At 40.3% G+C, this 19,078-nt stretch overlaps 1 protein-coding gene across 1 annotated transcript in view; it reads right to left on the bottom strand.

Moving 5' to 3' along the window:
• Positions 1-1,803: 1,803 nt before the first annotated feature.
• LOC126234984 (uncharacterized) overlaps positions 1,804-19,078 on the bottom strand; it is a 187,844-nt gene continuing 170,569 nt past the window's right edge. Inside the window, exons 11-12 of the mRNA XM_049943723.1 lie at positions 14,412-14,654; positions 1,804-3,313 (exon numbers count right to left, since the gene is read on the bottom strand). Of these exons, the coding sequence (XP_049799680.1) occupies positions 3,129-3,313; positions 14,412-14,654 (428 nt within the window). The 3' untranslated portion in view covers positions 1,804-3,128. The remainder of the gene's footprint in view (positions 3,314-14,411; positions 14,655-19,078) is intronic.

The raw sequence follows: 19,078 nt of genomic DNA, 5'->3' as shown, positions 1-19,078 counted from the left end.
ATAAATAAATAGTTCCAAATTTATAAAATACCATCTCACAGGTTTTAGTTACTTGTGATGCACTAGTTTTGCGTATCTGAACATTGATTCTGATCTTACACAAGCTATAAGAATTTCATTATCACAATGCGCCCTGTACACTGTGACGTTACCTAATGGGATGTTTCGGTGAGTGGCTTCTCTAATCACAGTCCCTTACGAGCAAACCAGTTGCTATTTTGCCTGTGGTCAGCCATACCTTAACGTAATTGGGCAATTTATGGCTCCTTTTAAAAGGAATACCTCGATAACGTAGTAGGGTCAAGCCTCACACGTCTGCTTTCTTTACGAGCAGCTAACTTGCTGCAAATAATTACCTGTAGCTGTCATCCTGCAGTCGAGTAGTCTATGGATTGGCTAGAACTGCGAATTAATAAACAATCTGAAATATTAAATGAACGATAAATTAATAATTAATGAAAAGGTTTCTGCCCTAATGCCTGTATTTGATGTAGACGAGATGTATATTAACCAATGTTTATTCATGAAGGTAAATCGATTAAAGATAAAAGGGTCTTATGATAACATAGTTATCCTTATAAATTGTAGTAAAGTTGCGCTGAGAGCATTACGAGAATGGTAACAAAATCCCAAAGCTAACTAGTCATTCAAGACATGTGACAAACTAAATCTTTATCGTGATAACAGTACACGAAATATTAGCCCACTCAAAATAATTCAGAGTTCAGTACGATGATCTACAAAATACCACGTGAGAGATAACGAGTAGGAACTCATACTCTCTATATTCTCAGTTCTGTAATGCAAGCGGATAAGTTAAAATTCTGGACTGAAGCACATTTGTTCCTCATGAAAGTCAGTGTCCCATCAATATTTAAAATAGTGTAAGGACCGTTCACCACTCAGAATCAACGTCTTTTGGTACTCTTTTCAGTAGCGGTGTCAGCTAACATATGTGACCGACCGGTTTTAATTTTTTTATACGGTTGTAATTATGTTTAAATTCAGTTACTGGCAAACATGGAAAAATATTCCTTGAATAACTACACAAATACGACAAGATATGACGTATTAATGCTGGGTTGCTGTACAGGATATGATGTTTGGACAAACAACTGCATAATTAAGAGATCTCAAAACATGATAAATCAATAAACAAAGTAGATACAGACGATTGAAATTCAGGAATGGTAGCTATAGTGCAAAGCTGTTATCTGAGGTATCGTTTGCTGAAACTGTATGAACCATTTAAAAGTCGTTAATTCAAATGCTGATTGTGAAAATATTTAGTGACTGTAAAATATTAGATTTTGCAGTTTTTAAGTTATTGAAAATATTATTGTTTTACTGGATGTGCCTCATTTTTCTGACATAGCTGCTGTATTCAGATTTGCTTTATAATGTAACTGTCATTTACTGTAGTATTTCTATGAGCAATAAGCTGCCTTAGTTCGGACTCTCTTAAAATTCGCCATTTTTCCTACATCTCCTACACCAACCATGTGAGTAACCATTGTCGTCTTCATCTCCATTAGGATGTACCCATTTCCAGCAACTGAGGCTGATTGCCTTGTTACCTGAGCTTACCTGGTGAGCCCGCATGACTTCCTAGCCCAACTGACTCGCACTCAGCCATGCAATCAGGTTCACCTCTCCAAGTACCAACCCTAAGCGGCCAAATCGCTCGCCTGCATGTATGTAACGTTAGAACAAACTAAAACAATTTACGTAAGAAATGAATGTACAAAAAGAAATCATTATACATGACACTGGGAATGCATTTAAATGAGATAAAAATGAAAATTGTAAAACCATGGTTACATATAATCAGTATAAAACACAGCATACAAATAATGTAATTTCTTATTTACAACTTGGAAAATTACAACAACTATTAGAAGAGTAAATTGTATCTGAAAATGCCCTTTGAACGAAGTAATGTCTCACAACTTTAAAATATAATTATCTCTCATCCATTTGACTATTTCGTCTACTCTTTCAGCTGTATTGCGGCAGATTTATTGTGTCAGGATACAACTTTCTAATATGAGTGCACGGATACTATATCCATATATAATTAAGCCACTTTTGAACTGAAGTATAACTAACATATCAGTGGACAGAATTCGCATAACTGAAACAAGCAAGACCCTTGTGCTACCGTCAGATCCTCCTAAATGCATAAACGAAAGATAAAATCTTTAACAGAGGATCCCCATTCAGTTATATTTGCATAAGACAAGAATATCAGGACTGATCTATAATAGATACCTGCACTACAGTGTTCATTTATGACGAGGCCCATTTCATGTGAGTCTATGAGACAGGTCTGTAGACATTCCATAAAATGAGCTTTACGCCTGCTGAATTGTTGTCAGGAGACCAGGAACAGAACATCAGTTCACCATTTCTGAAGTCCGGAAAGTCTGCATCTCTTCGTTTGACAGGCAAATGTACTCAAGATGTTTCACAATGTCCAGCCTCCATCTGCTATGGCGAAAAGCCCGTGCAGCTGCTGTGTGGCGGTGTTTCCAGATGATTTATCACAACACCAGACTTAAAGTTTCTGCACAGACACTTACCTTCAGTTGCATAACTGAGGGTGAGTGAAGAGGAATTATCTCATGCCACTCAGCTGGATCTGGGGCACTGCAAGAGTAGGAGCCGACTTATCACTTGCATTATAGCAGCTGCATACCCCAGAGCATCTTCGGCAGCTGTGTGTAGAGCTGTCTGTGTCAGGAACATGATGTGTATAACCAGTGTGAGGTTGAATTAGCAAGGACTTAGCAAGAAAGAGTACAGCACTGAGTGGCACCAGCTGTTGTATTTTTTTGACATACGCATTTCTCCAGCTTTGTCGTTGTGAGACGCTCACTTCATGGACCTACATACGTAAGTTTCACCCTCTGTGATGCTAGTACAATCTCAAATTACTCTAGGGGGACAGGTATGCCATAACAGCTTATACCTGTGCTATAACACATCTTCAGTTTATTATGTAAGCGCCAGTAACAGCCTGGTTATGGTACAAATGTGTCACCTGCCACCGACTACTAGGACAGACGTAACAGAGATGCCCGAAATAGCAGCGCAACGTTTCTGAACTGTTGCTTATCTTCAGGCGCTCAGTTGACAGGCAGCCACGCTCTGGGTGTGACTCGGACATACAGCCCATTGGCTGCCGCCAGGATGATCTTGCGAGGCTCCAACGGGATTGGACTGCCAGCTGAGCGTGCGCACCGCCAGAACTCGAAGCGCGACAGCAGAGCCGCCAGCCCAGCTTTTACCTCGACCAGAGAGAACGTCTGACCTGTAGAACAGTACAACTCAATAACTTGCAGCTGTTCTACCAACAAAACGACAGGCACATTAATGTAATAGGAGACATTATTACCATAACAGATAACGAGAATTACACAAAGGAGTCTAAAAAATTTTTTAACAACAGGAGTGATTACTTAAACAGTACGTTGTGTTTTTGTAGTCTTCAGTTCGGCGACTCGTTTGATGCTGCTCACTGTGGTACTCGATCATGTGCCTCCTCATCTCCAAATAACTACAACAACATATATGAAGTCTTCACGGGTTGTCAGCCAAGTAGCATCGTCGTATCGTAGCAACGTTTCGATGGAATGTGTCTCCATCATCTTCGCCTGAAGATGATGGAGACGCATTGCATCGAAACGTTGCTACGAGACGACGATGCTACTCGGCTGACAACCCGTGAAGACTTCATATATGAAATTCGCCGAGAAAGCCTGCACTCGCATGTAACTACAGCAACCTTCTGAATCTATTACTGTATTCATCTTTTGGTCTTCTTCTATGAATTTTACCCTGCATACTTCCCCCTAATGCTAAACTGTTGATCCATTGATGACTCAGAAAGTATGCTATGACCGATGTGTTCTACTAGTCCATGATCAACACATTCACACATCAGCATTTTTCTGTAGCACCACATTTCAAAAGCTTCTACTCTCGTCTTGTGTAAACTAATTATAGTTCACGTTTCTCTTCCATACATGGCTACGCTCATACAAATATTTTCAGAAAATACTTCGTAATCTACCTTTGATACTAACAAGTTACTCTTCTTCACAAACACTTTTCTGGCCATTGCGAGTCTACATTTCATATCCTCTCTTCTTTGGCCATCAGTAGTCATTTTGGTACCCAAATGGCAAAACTCATATACTAGTCTGCGTCTTATTTCCTCAGAATCACCTGATTTTGCATTATATTATCCTTGTTGTGCTTTTGTTGGTGTTTAAGACAGTGTCCATTCTGTTCATCTTCCAAGTTATTTGCTGTCTCTCATAATTACACTGTCATCAGAAATTCTCAAAGTGTTTCTCTGTGAACTTGAATTCCTATTCAAATTTTTCTTAGTTTTCCTCTACTGCTCACTTAATATACAGATTGAATATCATGAGATATAGGCTGCACTCTTGTCGTGCTCCCCTCTCAATCACTGCTCTCCTCCCATCAGGTGTTTATGTGTGTGCCAGTCACAACACGATTATGTTATAAATGCGTCACCAGCAAGGCACCATTAGTACAGACGTAAACAGCCCCCATTCAGATTTCAAGGTGGGAGTACTTATGGGGGTTTCGTCATTACAGGAATGGATCGGAGTGTGGAATGTTAGATCCCATAACCGAGCAGATATGATAAAAATTTTAAAAAAGGAAATGGATAGGTTGATGTTCTGTATAGTGGGAATTAGTGAAGTTTGGTTAGAGGAGCAACAGGAATTCTGGTCTGGTCATTACAGGATTATAAATACAATATCCAGTAGGGCTAATGGAGGGCTGGGTTTAATAGTGATTAAGAAAATACGGATGCATGTAAGCTACTAGGAACAGTATAGTGAACTCATTATCATAGCCAAGATAGACACACCAAACCACAGTTGTACAAGCTTATATACTAAGTAGCTCCACAGATGAAGGGTTTGAAGAAATTATTCAAATAGTTAAGGGAGACGAAAACTTAATTGTGATGGGGAACCTGAATTTTATAGTGGGAAGAGGAAGAAAAGAGTAGGCCTATGTGTATGGCGACTGAGGGGATATGAGTGAAAGAGGAAGCCACTTGGTAGAATTTTGCACAGAGCATAATTTAATAATCGCTGATAGTTGATTTAAGGATTGTGAGCTAAGATTGAATGTTTGGAAGAGACCTGAAGAAACCAGAGGGTTTATGATTGATTCTATAATGATAAGACAGAGAATTATAAAAAAGATTTTAAAGATATTTGCAGGGTCAGATGTGGATTCCGAACACAGTTTATTGATTATGGACTGTAGATTAAAACGGAAAAACTTCAAAAAGATAGAAAATTAAAGAGATGGCATCTGGATAAGTTGAAAGAGCTATTAGTTGCTGAGAATACCAGGGGAGCAGTAGACATTGGTCGACTAGAATAGGGGATCGCAATACGGTAGAAGATGAATGGGGTAGTCTTGAGATATGAAACAGTGAGAGCGGAAGAGGATCAAGTAGGTAAAACGTCAAGGCCTCATAGAAATCCTTAGATAATACAGGAGATATTGAATGTAATTGACAAAAATAGAAAATATAAAAATGCTGCAAATGAAGCATCCTCAGGAAAGACTGTTTACACTTACAATTGGTTTGTAACATTTCATTTGTGATCGTGCTAGTTTCTACGATGAATTTCGTGAAGCTAAACCAAAATTGGGTTTTATTGCGACGTTCATTGAAGACTGGAGACTGGAGAGCATCGGCATGCGTCTTACTACGTACAAGATGGAGTCATACGTAAACATATCTAAGACATTTGATCGAAGTTCAAATATAGCCGAATGTCGTTTGCAGTAAGGAAATTCTCATAAAATGGAGAAACATTATGTAACGCTTTAATAGAAATTTAAGCTTCACTCGGTGTTCTGGGTTGTCCAAATGAACTGAAAACAATTAAAGTAGTTTCTTTGCGATGTACTTCTAACGTAATCATCGTCTGTTTCGCTAATTTCACCACACATGTCACGACCTTTGCTTGCAAGGATCAAAAAATAGTTAACTCTGAATGATATACAATAATTTGTTTGTCAGAAGGTGCCAATGAAATACGAAATACTCTCGTAATCATAACACTTGTTATTCGTGGTTACAGTGCTATCTGACAAAGAGCGCGTCAAACTATTAAGTGCTTGACGGAGAAAAATATCGAATTAATGCGTCATTGTCGGTATCCACATAATATTTCGACAAAGGAATTGTTTTTGATCGCTTATGCTACACACGAATCAAGTGCATAGCGATTTTGATGACTTCAAAACCTGCTTAAACCATCAAAAAACCTTTTTTTTAAGTATCAACAATAACGTGGACGGAAAAAAGTTTCCTGAAATACTACGAGGGCATGAAGAAGTTTACATCTTTTAAAGAAAACTACACTGCCTGCCAAAAACTGAAGTACTCGGAAGACGAGAGTGGATGTCAATTTTAGTGCATATACACATTATCGGAAGGTATGCAAGCGAGTAGAGTCGAAAATTTCTCTGACAGGTGGAATGGGTACCAGGCAGCTTTAGGGCTGTTCAATTTTAATGTTGTTACCAGACCTCGTAAGATGTACAAGGGGCATGAACGGGGTATGATTTTGGGTTATCACTGCGTAGGAGATGAAGTCATCGCGTTCTCGCAAGAGACGATGTTATCAGCAGGTGATGGCAATGAAAGGGGCGTCATTGTGGATCTCCATTTAGTCAGATGGTCAAGCCGTGGAATATCGAGGTGTATTATGCAAGTGTAACAGTGGCTCACTGTTGGAGTTCATGGGAACGTGAGAGCAAGCATAGTCATTGTCAGGGTTCTGTTCATCCACGTCTGCCCACCAGGAGGGAGGACCGCCGTATTGTGCGCCAGCTACATCGCAACCCTTTCACATCTTCAGCTGTCATCCGACGACAAGTAATAGACTCCGAGCAACATTCTGTGTAGTTATGCATCACTGGGTAGAGAAGAGCAGCATTTGAACTAGGGAACTTCTGCCTAAAGTGTAGGCTATCGTTCTCATCAAAACACAAAGGACGGTTCTGGAGTGGTACGTTAACTGTACGCCAGATGTGTCAGAAAATGTTTGCAAAAACTCAAGATCTCCATTCGGTGCTTGTTGATGAATAGACAATGTTACGAATAGATAATGACCAGCGTTGGATCGTGAGGATGGCGGTGACCTGGAAGATGTCCCATCCTTCCACTGCTTTGAGGAGACACAGTGGTGTTATTCCTGGTGTCAAAAACCATTCAAAAGATAAGAGCACACAAAATATTTTTCGTTCAAGACTACCAGTTTCAACAGCCTTTGTTGTCATCTTCAGTTATTACACATCTTTTTGTAGTAAAGCATGTTCATTTTACGTTGAAACTCACGCACGAGGTGTCAAAGGGATAAACCTCAGCACATTATAAACGTTTGTCATCCACTTGACATCTTGTGCATGAGGTTCAGCGTAAAATGAACATGTTTCACTACAAAAAGATATTTAAGACCTGAAGATGGCAGGAAAGACTATTTAAACCAGTTGTTTTGGATACAAAATATTTTGTGCCGTCTTGGCTTTTCAATAGTTTTTAGCAACTGAAACAGATCGCCCTTCAATCCTCTTATAGTGCGGAAAATCAATACTCCTGGTGTATTTCTGTTAGGAAACGCACGATATGGCTTCAGGTCACGACTGGTAGTCATTGAGGGAATGCTGACAGCACAGCAATAGGTCACATGGACATTGTATGTCCTCAAATGTTACACCAGATGCGACAATATTGAGCTACTATTCTTCAACAGCACAATTCTCATTCACACATGGCAGGTTCTTTAGGAACTGTCTGTGTGCCTTTGAGGTACTCCCATTGTCAAAAAGATGGCCAAATCTGTTCCTAATATAACATGTCTGGCTCCACCTTCGACATATATTCCATCCCAGTGCCGGTACGCAAGGTAAGAAGGTCAAATTACTACAGATGTGCATTACGTGATGTAGAAATACTTCCATAGTCGAGGATTAGGTACAACTTTGAAATATAGAAAGATCTTGGTCGCACAATTCTCACAAGTAAATAATGTACAGTAAAATTGATTATAGGGCTTTGTGCAAAGCATGTTAACATTTTTAATAGTTTATGTCATCATTATCATCATCATCTTGTACAGTTTCCAGTCTCTGGCCGAGTCTGTGTGGAACATAGGCCTTTCCATCATCTTCCGTCTTGCCACCATCCCTCTGTCTTCATCTTCGTCCAGGCTTCACTTTTCTTCTGGATGCATTCCTCTAGCCCTTTCAGCCATCTGTCTCTCGGTCTCTCTCTTGGTCTCTTTCCTTCCAGTTCCATCTCACCGGTTCGAGTGGCCGAGCGGTTGTAGGCGCTCTCGTCTGGAACCGCGCGAACGCTACGGTCGCAGGTTCGAATCCTGCCTCCGGCATGGATGTGTGTGATGTCCTTAGGTAGGTTAGGCTTAAGGAGTTCTAAGTTCTAGGGGACTGATGACCTCAGCAGTTATGTCCCATAGTGCTCAGAGCCATTTGAACCATTTGAAGTTCCATCTGGTGGATCCTCCTGGGTATCCTCTTCCCCTCCATTCTCTTAACGTGTCCATACCATCTCAGCCTTGATTTCTCTATCTCCTTCAGTAATGGTTCCGCCTTCATTACATCTCTGATCCTCTCATTTCTTAACCTGTCTACCTTTGTCGATCCAATGCTGTTTCTCAAGAATTTCATCTCACTAGCTTATACTTTGCTCTTCTCTCTTCCTTTCATAACCCAGGTTTCTGATGCATACGTCAGGATCGGGACATAGTGGGACCGGTACACAGGGTGGCCCATTGATAGTGATCGGACCACATATCTCACGAAATAAGTATCAAAGAAAAAAAAACTACAAAGAACGAAACTCGTCTAGCTTGATGGGGGAAACCAGATGCCGCTATGGTTGGCCCGCTATATGGCGCTGCCATAGGTCAAACGGACATCAACTCCATTTTTTAAAATAGGAACCCCCATTTTTATTACATATTCGTGTAGTACGTAAATAAATATTAATGTTTCAGTTGGACCACTAGATACTGCCTACAGGAAAATTAAAGCGACCTTTGGAGAGAAGAGAACCACTTGTATGAATATCAAGAGCTCAGATGGCAACCCAGTTCTAACCAAAGAAGGGAAGGCAGAAAGGTGGAAGGTGTATATAGAGGGTTTATACAAGGGCGATGTACTTGAGGACAATATTATGGAAATGGAAGAGGATGTAGATGAAGATGAAATGGGAGATAAGATACTGCGTGAAGAGTTTGACAGAGCACTGAAAGACCTGAGTCGAAACAAGGTCCCGGGAGTAGACAACATTCCATTAGAACTACTGATGGCCTTGGGAGACCCAGTCATGACAAAACTCTACCATCTGGTGAGCAAGATGTATGAGACAGGCGAAATACCCACAGACTTCAAGAAGAATGTAATAATTCCAATCCCAAAGAAATCAGGTATTGACAGATGTGAAAATTAGCGAACTATCAGTTTAATAAGTCACAGCTGCAAAATAATCACCCGAAATAATTACAGACGAATGGAAAAACTGGTAGAAGCGGACCTCGGGGAAGATCAGTTTGGATTCCGTAGAAATGTGGGAACACGTGAGCAAATACTGACCCTACGACTTATCTTAGAAGAAAGATTAAGGAAAGGCAAACCTACGTTTCTAGCATTTGTAGACTTAGGGAAAGGTTTTGACAATGTTGATTGGAATACTCTCTTTCAAATTCTGAAGATGGCAGGGGTAAAATAGAGGGAGCGAAAGGCTATTTACAATTTGTACAGCAACCAGATGGCAGTTATAATAGTCGAGGGGCATGAAAGGGAAGCAGTGGTTGGGAAAGGAGTGAGACAGGGTTGTAGCCTCTCCCCGATGTTATTCTATCTGTATATTGAGCAAGCAGTAAAGGAAACAAAGGAAAAAATTCGGAGTAGGTATTAAAATTCATGGAGAAGAAGTAAAAACTTTGAGTTTCGCCGATGACATTGTAATTCTGTCAGAGGCAGCAAAGGACTTTGAAGAGCAGTTGAACGGAATGGACAGTGTCTTGAAAGGAGGATATAAGATGAACATCAACAAAAGCGAAACGAGGATAATGGAATGTAGTCAAATTAAATCGGGTGATGCTGAGGGGATTAGATTAGGAAATGAGACACTTAAAGTAGTAAAGGCGTTTTGCTATTTAGGGAGTAAAACAACTGATGATGGTCGAAGTAGGGAGGATATAAAATGTAGACTGGCAATGGCAAGGAAATCGTTTCTGAAGAAGAGAAATTTGTTAACATCTAGTATAGATTTAAGTGTCAGGAAGTCGTTTCTGAAAGTATTTGTATGGAGTGTAGCCATGTATGGAAGTGAAACATGGACGATAACCAGTTTGGACAAGAAGAGAATAGAAGCTTTCGAAATGTGGTGCTACTGAAGAATGCTGAAGATTAGATGGGTAGATCACATAACTAATGAGGAGGTATTGAATAGGATTGGGGAGAAGAGAATTTTGTGGCACAACTTGACTAGAAGAAGGGATCCGTTGGTAGGACATGTTTTGAGGCATCAAGGGATCACAAATTTAGCATTGGAGGGCAGCGTGGAGGTAAAAATCGTAGTGGGAGACCAAGAGATGAACACACTAAGCAGATTCAGAAGGATGTAGGTTGCAGTAGGTACTGGGAGATGAAGAAGCTTGCACAGGATAGAGTAGCATGGAGAGCTGGATCAAACCAGTCTCAGGACTGAAGACCACAACAACAACAACAAGTTGGACCACTTTTTTCGCTTTGTGATGTGTGGGTCTGTAATAGTCACAAACGTATAAGTACGTGGTATCACGTAACATTCTGCCAGTGCGGACGTTATTTGCTTCGTGATACATTACCCGTGTTAAAATGGACCCTTTACCAACTTCGGAAAAGGTCGATGTCGTGTTGATGTATGGCTATTGTGATCAAAATGCCCAACGGTCGTGTGCAATGTATGCTGCTCGGTATCCTGCACGACATCATCCAAGTTTCCGGACCGTTCGCCGGATAGTTATGTTATTTAAGGAAACAGGAAGTGATATGCCACATGTGAAACGTCGACCACGACCTGAAACAAATGCTGATGCCCAAGTAAGTGTTTCAGCTGCTGTCGCGGCTGTTCCGCACATCAGCAGCAGACAAATTGCGCGAGAATCGGGAATCTCAAAAACGTCGGTGTTGGGAATGCTACATCAACATCGATTACACCCGTACCATATTTCTATGCACCAGGAATTGCATGGCGACGACTTTCAACGTCGTGTACAGTTCTGCCACTGGGCACAAGAGAAATTACGGGACGACGACAGATTTTTTGCACGCGTTCTATTTAGCGACGAAGCGTCGTTCACCAACAGCGGTAACGTAAACCGGAATAATATGCTCTATTGGGCAATGGGAAATCCATGATGGCTGCGACAAGTAGAACATCAGCGACCTTGGCGGGTTAATGTATGGTGCACCATTATGGGAGGAAGGATAATTGGCCCCACTTTATCGATGACAATCTAAATAGTACAATGTATGCTGATTTCCTACGTAATGTTCTACTGGTGTTACTACAAGATGTTTCACTGCATGACAGAATGGCGATGTACTTCCAACATGATGGATGTCCGGCACATAGCTCACGTGCGGTCGAAACGGTATTTAATAGCATATTTCATGACAGGTGGATTGGTCGTCGAAGCACCATCCATGGCCCGCACGTTCACCGGATCTGACGTCTCCGGATTTCTTTCTGTGGGGAAAGTTGAAGGATATTTGCTATCGTGATCCAGCTACTACGCCTGGAAACATGCGTCAGCGCATTGTCAAAGCATGTGCGAACTTCACGGAAGGCGAACTACTCGCTGTTGAGAGGAATATCGTTACACGTATTGCTAAATGCATTGAGGTTGGCGAACATTATTTTGAGCATTTATTGTATTAATGTGGTATTTTCAGTTAATCACGCTGTAAAAGCATGCGTTCTCAGAAATGATAAGTTCACAAAGGTACATGTATCACATTGGAACAACCGAAATAAAATGTTCAAACGTACCTACGTTCTGCATTTTAATTAGAAAACCTACCTGATACCAACTGTTCGTCTAAAATTGTGAGCCATATGTTTGTGACAATTACAGCGCCATCTACCACAAAGCGAAAGTGGTCCAACTAAAACATTCATATTTCTTTACACACTACACGAATATGTAATAAAAATGGGGGTTCCTATTTAAAAAACGCAGTTGACATCCGTTTGTCCTATGGCAGCGCCATCTAGCGGACCAACCATAGCGCCATCTGGTTTCCCCCTTCAAGCTAGACAAGTTTCGTTCTTTGTAGTTTTTTCGTTTGACCCTTATTTCGTTAGGGATTTGGCCAGGTCACTATAAATGGACCACCCTGTATAACCTTTTAATTGATTTGGATTACACCCTTTCTCCATATCAGGCTTCTAACACTCTTCCAAAATTCTTCTGCTTTTCTCCTCTGCTAGTTTACTTCTCTGTCGTGTTATCCATCTTCAAAAGAATTGTGCGACCAAGACCTTTCTATATTTCAGAGTTGTACTACAGACGTGTCCCATCTTGCCATAGCAGAAAATGGAAGTTCTTTATGATGCTCTTCACAAACGAATCAGTGAATGCATCGAGTCCAGAGTATTTGCAACGTCATACTGATCAGTGAGCTCATATCGCCAAGTTTTGACTCGATTTTGTAATTGTTGAAATAACGTCACATACCTTCTCAAATCGTGAAGTTTCATTGCGTTTCCTCCTCTCATCTGCGTGCTTCACTGTTTTTGTCAGGAGGTATGATTTCAGAAATAATACACTACTGGCCATTAAAATTGCTACACCAAGAAGAAATGCAGATGATAAATGGGTATTCATTGGACAAATATATTATACTAGAACTGAAATGTCATTACCTTTTCACGTGGTTTGGGTGCATAGATCCTGAGACATCAGTACCCAGAACAACCTCCTCTGGCCGTAATAACGCCCTTGATACGCCTGGGCATTAAGTCAAACAGAGCTTGGATGGCGTGTACAGGTACAACTGCCCATGAAGCTTCAACACGATACCACAGTTCATCAAGAGTAGTGACTGGCGTATTGTGATGAGGCAGTTGCTGGGCCACAATTGACCAGACGTTTTCAATTGGTGAGACATCTGGAGAATGTGCTGGCCAGGGCAGCAGTCGAACATTTTCTGTATCCAGATAGGCCCGTATAGGACCTGCAACATGCGGTCGTGCATTATCCTGCTGAAATGTAGGGTTTCGCAGGGATCGAATGAAGGGTAGAGACACGGGTCGTAACACATCTCAAATGTAACGTTCACTGTTCAAAGTGCCGTCAATGCGAACAAGAGGTGACCGAGACGTGTAACCAATGGCACCCCATACCATCACGCCGGGTGATACGCCAGTATGGCAATGACGAATACACGCTTCCAATGTGCGTTCACCGCGATGTCGCCAAACACGGTTGCGACCATCTTGATGCTGTAAACAGAACCCGGATTCGTCCGAAAAAATGACGTTTTGCCATTCTTGCACCCAGGTTCGTCGTTGAGTACACCATCGCAGCCGCTCCTGTCTGTGATGCAGCGTCAAGCGTAACCGCTGCCATGGTCTCCGAGCCGATAGTCCATGCTGCTGCAAACGTCGTCGAACTGTTCGTGCAGATGGTTGTTGTCTTGCAAGCGTCCCCATGTGTTGACTCTGGGATCGAGACGTGGCTGCACGATCCGTTACAGCCATGCGGATAAGATGCCTGTCGTCTCGACTGCTAGTCATACGAGGCCGTTGGGATCCAGCACGGTATTACCCTCCTGAACCCGCCGATTCCATATTCTGCTAACAGTCATTTGATCTCGACGAACGCGAGCAGCAATGTCGCGATACGATAAACCGCAATCGCGATAGGCTACAATCCGACCTTTATCAAAGTTGGAGACGTGATGGTACGCATTTCTCCTCCTTACACGAGGCATCACAACAATGTTTCACCAGGCAACGCCGATCAACTGCTGCTTTTGTATGAGCAATCGGTTGGAAACTTTCCTCATGTCAGCACGTTGTAGGTGTCGACACCGGCGCCAACCTTGTGTGAATCCTCTGAAAAGCGAATCATTTGCATATCACAGCATATTCTTCCTGCCAGTTAAATTTCACGAATGTAGCACGTCATCTTCGTGGTGTAGCAATTTTAATGGCCGGTAGTGTATATCGATTTCCACAAAAACAATTCGTTCTTCCTTTTTGTATACATATTGATTGCCAACCACGTATATGAACCACGACTTGTCTGTAATGCTAGGTCACTCACCGAGACAGGTTCTTGGTCCGGCGCCAAACGGCAGGTAGGCTGGGCGGGCGTGGCCGCCGCTGAAGCGCTCCGGGTTGAAGCTCAGCGGCTCAGGGAAGAGGCGCGGGTCGCGGTGCAGCGACAGCAGCGGCACGTACACCACGTCCCCCACGCGCAGGCGCAGGTCGCTGCCCGGCACCTGGTACGGCTCCTCCGTACACTGCCGCATTAGGAAGCCCAGTGGTGGGTACAGGCGCAGAGTCTCTGCCGAGGGGAAAACAGTCAGGGGCTTGTAATGGTACTTGAATTACATAACCATTACGGCACCTCAACTCAACCTCTCGATGCAGCAATATTCTATTGTGTTTCTGTAAAGTAGATAACATATTTCTGAGACAACATTTTGATTTGATTTCATTAATGTAGTGGTACATTTATACATCGATATGTTTATGTTGCAATGATGTTATTCTTATGTGTGTTCTTTCTTTTGTCACTATGATCTTTGATGTACTTGTAACTCTGATTTTTGGGCGTGGTTATTAGTTAGAGAGTCGGACCTTGAAAAAGTCAAGTCTTGGACGTCATGTTGAAAAGATGCATAGTGTAGTCAGCTTATAAAATGTGAACCTTAACAGAGAGGAAGATGTTTTCAAGTATGGTTTATACTCTGAAGTGATGTTTTGTGTGTGACGTGATATTGCAACGAAAGAAATAAAAAGGAAGTGTAACTTAAATTCGGAGTGCTGATTAATTTTTACATCACCATTGTGCTAACTTTCAAAGGTTTAATCTTCAAGAATGGTTTGTGAAGCGCATCTACAAAACTTTCGAATATCTAATAATAAAACCTAGGCCTCTTTGCATCCGAGCTTGGAATCATCACCCCCTAGATTTTCGACGATTGAGCCATGATTTCACAACGAGACCTGCGTGGGAAACACGAAAAGGTGAGTGCCTAGTTTATTCATTATTACATGGAATGACTTTATTAACTGTGCTCTAATGACACCTGCCACATAATAACTTTTTGTTGCCCGAAAATGCAGTATTTAGCAGCGTGAGCAACACCACAATCATTATTAAGTTTTGACCTTTGTTGTGGTAGGGTTGTTAGAGGCTCCAGCAGCTGCGAGCTCAGTGTAATTCCTTCACTGAAGTAACCAACTTTTCACACATTTGTGGCACTTGCGCTTCACCGGTTTATCATAAATGCAACCCTAAATAAGGTACACAAGCCTGAAACGAATCGAAATTATGGTGGTTCTTATATGGCACTTTTTAAAAATTTTTGATAATTTTTCATGAGTTATCTCGCTAGTTTTGTTCCATTTCACGTGAAAATTAGCTGCATGAGATACGGGCTCAGTAGAATAAAGGAGAGTTTGCCCCTGGGGCTTAAAAACAGACATAATGAGAAAAGGAAGATTACAATAAACTTTGTAAAATAATACTTTTGCATCGTAAGTTCGTTCAGTACCTAATGCGAACCGGTTGTTTCGTTCAGTTTGCTTAATTAAATCTCTTGTTGTTTTCACAGACCACTTTGTTCGAGTGACGTGATGGCTCAGTGGACCGCACACAGTTAGTAAGAGTAGGGACTAAGCTTTCTTTTCTTTTTACAACTTAACGTGGACTACCTCAGTAGTCTTCAACTTTTGCAGAATGGTAGCAATCATAGCACGCAGTACTTCTTCTTCAGTTCTATGGAAAAGGACCTTTTGTCAAACACAAGTTCACAATTTGCAAATGTATTAATAAACTGTACATCGAAGATTCATATTGGGCAGGTAAGGGCAGATGATTTGTTGGGATATCTTACGCTTCTCGCCACAGGAGCAGGGAAAATCCAGACCAAAATTAAAAGCTTTGTATCACAATTGAATAGAAACTGGTCAAAACAGCATACGTTAACGCTTTGGAGATCGTTACTTTTTGAAGAAGATAGCCAGATCCACGACTGAAAAGCAGATCTACGGTGGTCAATGGAATCAATGATTACAATGCCTCCAATGTGTCTTTACCAATTCCGAAAAATCCTTTACGTTATTTTATTAAAAATTGGATCTCGCACACTTTTCGGCTGTTAATGATAGTTGGTGAATAATACAACCAGCAACAAATACTTTTGAAATACTTTATTTCAGTTCCATATCTGATTTTGGGCTAAAGTTTCTGTTTATTCTACCTATCTCTTGTTCTGTTCCCATGGCTACTTTTGATTCCATTATTCTCTTGAATCCCAACTGGAAACTGACTGACCGTGAAGAAAATATTAAAAGCCCCCAAAATTATCGATAAGGGGATTGAACAGTGTGTTTCTAATAATTTTTGAGTCTTTTTCTAGTAGGTTTCACTTTAGTGAGTAATTTCTTAAGCCAGATCCTTCGTAGTAGCATGAAAGTGAAAATTTTGTCAACACCAGTTCTTATACTGAAATCTGTAAATGGTCCAACTGAGAGGGAGTTTTAGTTCATAAAAGACTGCAATGATGATTTACCAAAATCGATAAATGGAAGTAGTGTGCGCTTTAGGTTGTATCCAAGTAGTGTTATACATTTCCAAGGCATAGGCACTGTAGCCAGTCCCAACACCGACTGAGAAAGCAGGAGGTTCACCAGCGACCAGGCACTCTCTGCAATGACTTAAAGAGCGAAAGTAGTAACCTTCTCTGCTGGAATTCAATAAACAGATACTAAAATGTGAGGTAGAACTCTTAAACCTTGGTCGGCTATCTACAGAGGAGAATGTATTCTAATATAACACATAGTCCTTCAGAATGGAGGGCGTGCAATGTTCAGGCTGCCCATCCATAGCAAAAGAATTGTAATTCATCATTTCCTAAGAATAAGCCAGAAAGTTCTCAAAGATTGCAACAAGACCATGGAGCAAGAAAACAAACTGGTGCTAAAGACAGTTTATGTATAGATACCTGGAATACATGTGAAGTTTTTAAAGCAAAGCAAACAGAACATACAGAAAATATGAAATAAAGGAAAATAAATGTTGATGTAATCACAGAAAGAGGATACAGAGGAACAAACGGTTTACATAATTATACACTAATTTACACTTGAGATGAACAAATGCAATTAGGAATGAGTGAGAGAGGTATTCTTATAGATGGTAAACGGAAAATGATTAATGATTATATGATGGAAAGGGTAGCAAACGATACATTTAGAATTGGTAGAGGACATTAACACATCATAGGAGGAAGAAAGATAATACTAAGTTTCTGAAATATTTTATGACGAACTGAAAATCAAGCTAATAAATCTAGAAAAACCATTTTTTGACATTAGGAGACTTAAATACAAAAACAGAAGAGGTACCGGTAGAGGATATAGTAGGCATACTGGGTTAGATGACTTTAATGAAAAGGCCTAAAAGAAATTTTTCTATGCTTAATCAACTAAAAATTACAATTACACTCTTTAGAAGGAAATACATAGAGAAATACACCTTTAGCACAAGATGCACCCACTCTGTAATTGATTTTGTAATAGCTAATAAATAAATATTAGAGGTAATACATGCTCTGGCCACTTCCCAATTACTAGACTGAAATATGGAAAAAACGGAGGAAACAAACCAATGTAAAGAAAATACAGGGACAAAACTCAAAATTTTATCTTCAGTGGGAGGAAAGAACATGGAAATTACATCAAGAAAGATTTACATGCAAACTCCAAATGGTTGAAACTAAACACAGCACTGAAGAAAAACTGGAAAAGGGAAGTTTCAGACCAGAAAAGAGGTCTGAAAAAATGAAACGAAAAAATAGCCAACAATATTAAAGAAAAACCAAATGCTTATATTGCCTATTTACAAACACCAGTGAATGCTAGGATATATATAAATAGGGAATAAATAATACAAAAATTTTGATAAAAAGGCATCATGCTGAAACCAGGAACACACAGATTGCTAATGGTTAACATGAAATTTATGGAAGACAGGATTAACATTTAAACTTATGAAATGAATTAAGATATAGCAAATATTAATATAACAACAGTAAATCAATGCATAGAACATTATGGAAATTTAAGGAATGAAGAAGATAGTGAAGAAAATTAGTATATAAAAACTGGTAATAGCACTGTGGCTTGAATAGACATAAAAGAACTAAAAGGGCCCCTAAATGTAACAAAAAATAGGAATTCTACTGACCTGGATGAAATAATGCTGTATTAAGCAAATATAGAGAAATCAGTTTAGAATTTTGGTTTCTCTGTTTTCTGAATATGGGTTAGAAGAACTATTCCATATTGAAGTTATTTCTGTATTTAAGAAACGGTAACAGGAAAGACACAGTTAATTGCACATGGATAAGTTTACTAAGTACACGATACAAAATGAATGGAAAAATTATTAATCGAAAACTGCAAACTATAAGTGATGCAGTAATTTCATGAGAACAGTCAATGTTCAAGAAGCAATGAATTTTTGTGAAGGGATATTCACGCTATGATAACATATTCATAATAAGACCAATTATTGAGGAACTTCAGTAATTTGGCTTAGAAAGACTTTCAACATGTACTGATTGTGAGGAAGCCTCCGATAAGGTAAAAAGACACTTTCTGCATAAATAATATAAAATATAAGTTTTCCTAACACATTATTAATACAATAAAGAGTCTATAGTCTATCAAAATTCGAAAATGGTTACAATTACAGGT

This window comes from Schistocerca nitens, chromosome 2 (assembly GCF_023898315.1).
Source record: "Schistocerca nitens isolate TAMUIC-IGC-003100 chromosome 2, iqSchNite1.1, whole genome shotgun sequence".
NCBI lineage: Eukaryota > Metazoa > Arthropoda > Insecta > Orthoptera > Acrididae > Schistocerca > Schistocerca nitens.
Note: the sequence above shows the minus strand (reverse complement) of the source record. Positions and strands in the feature narration are given on the sequence as shown.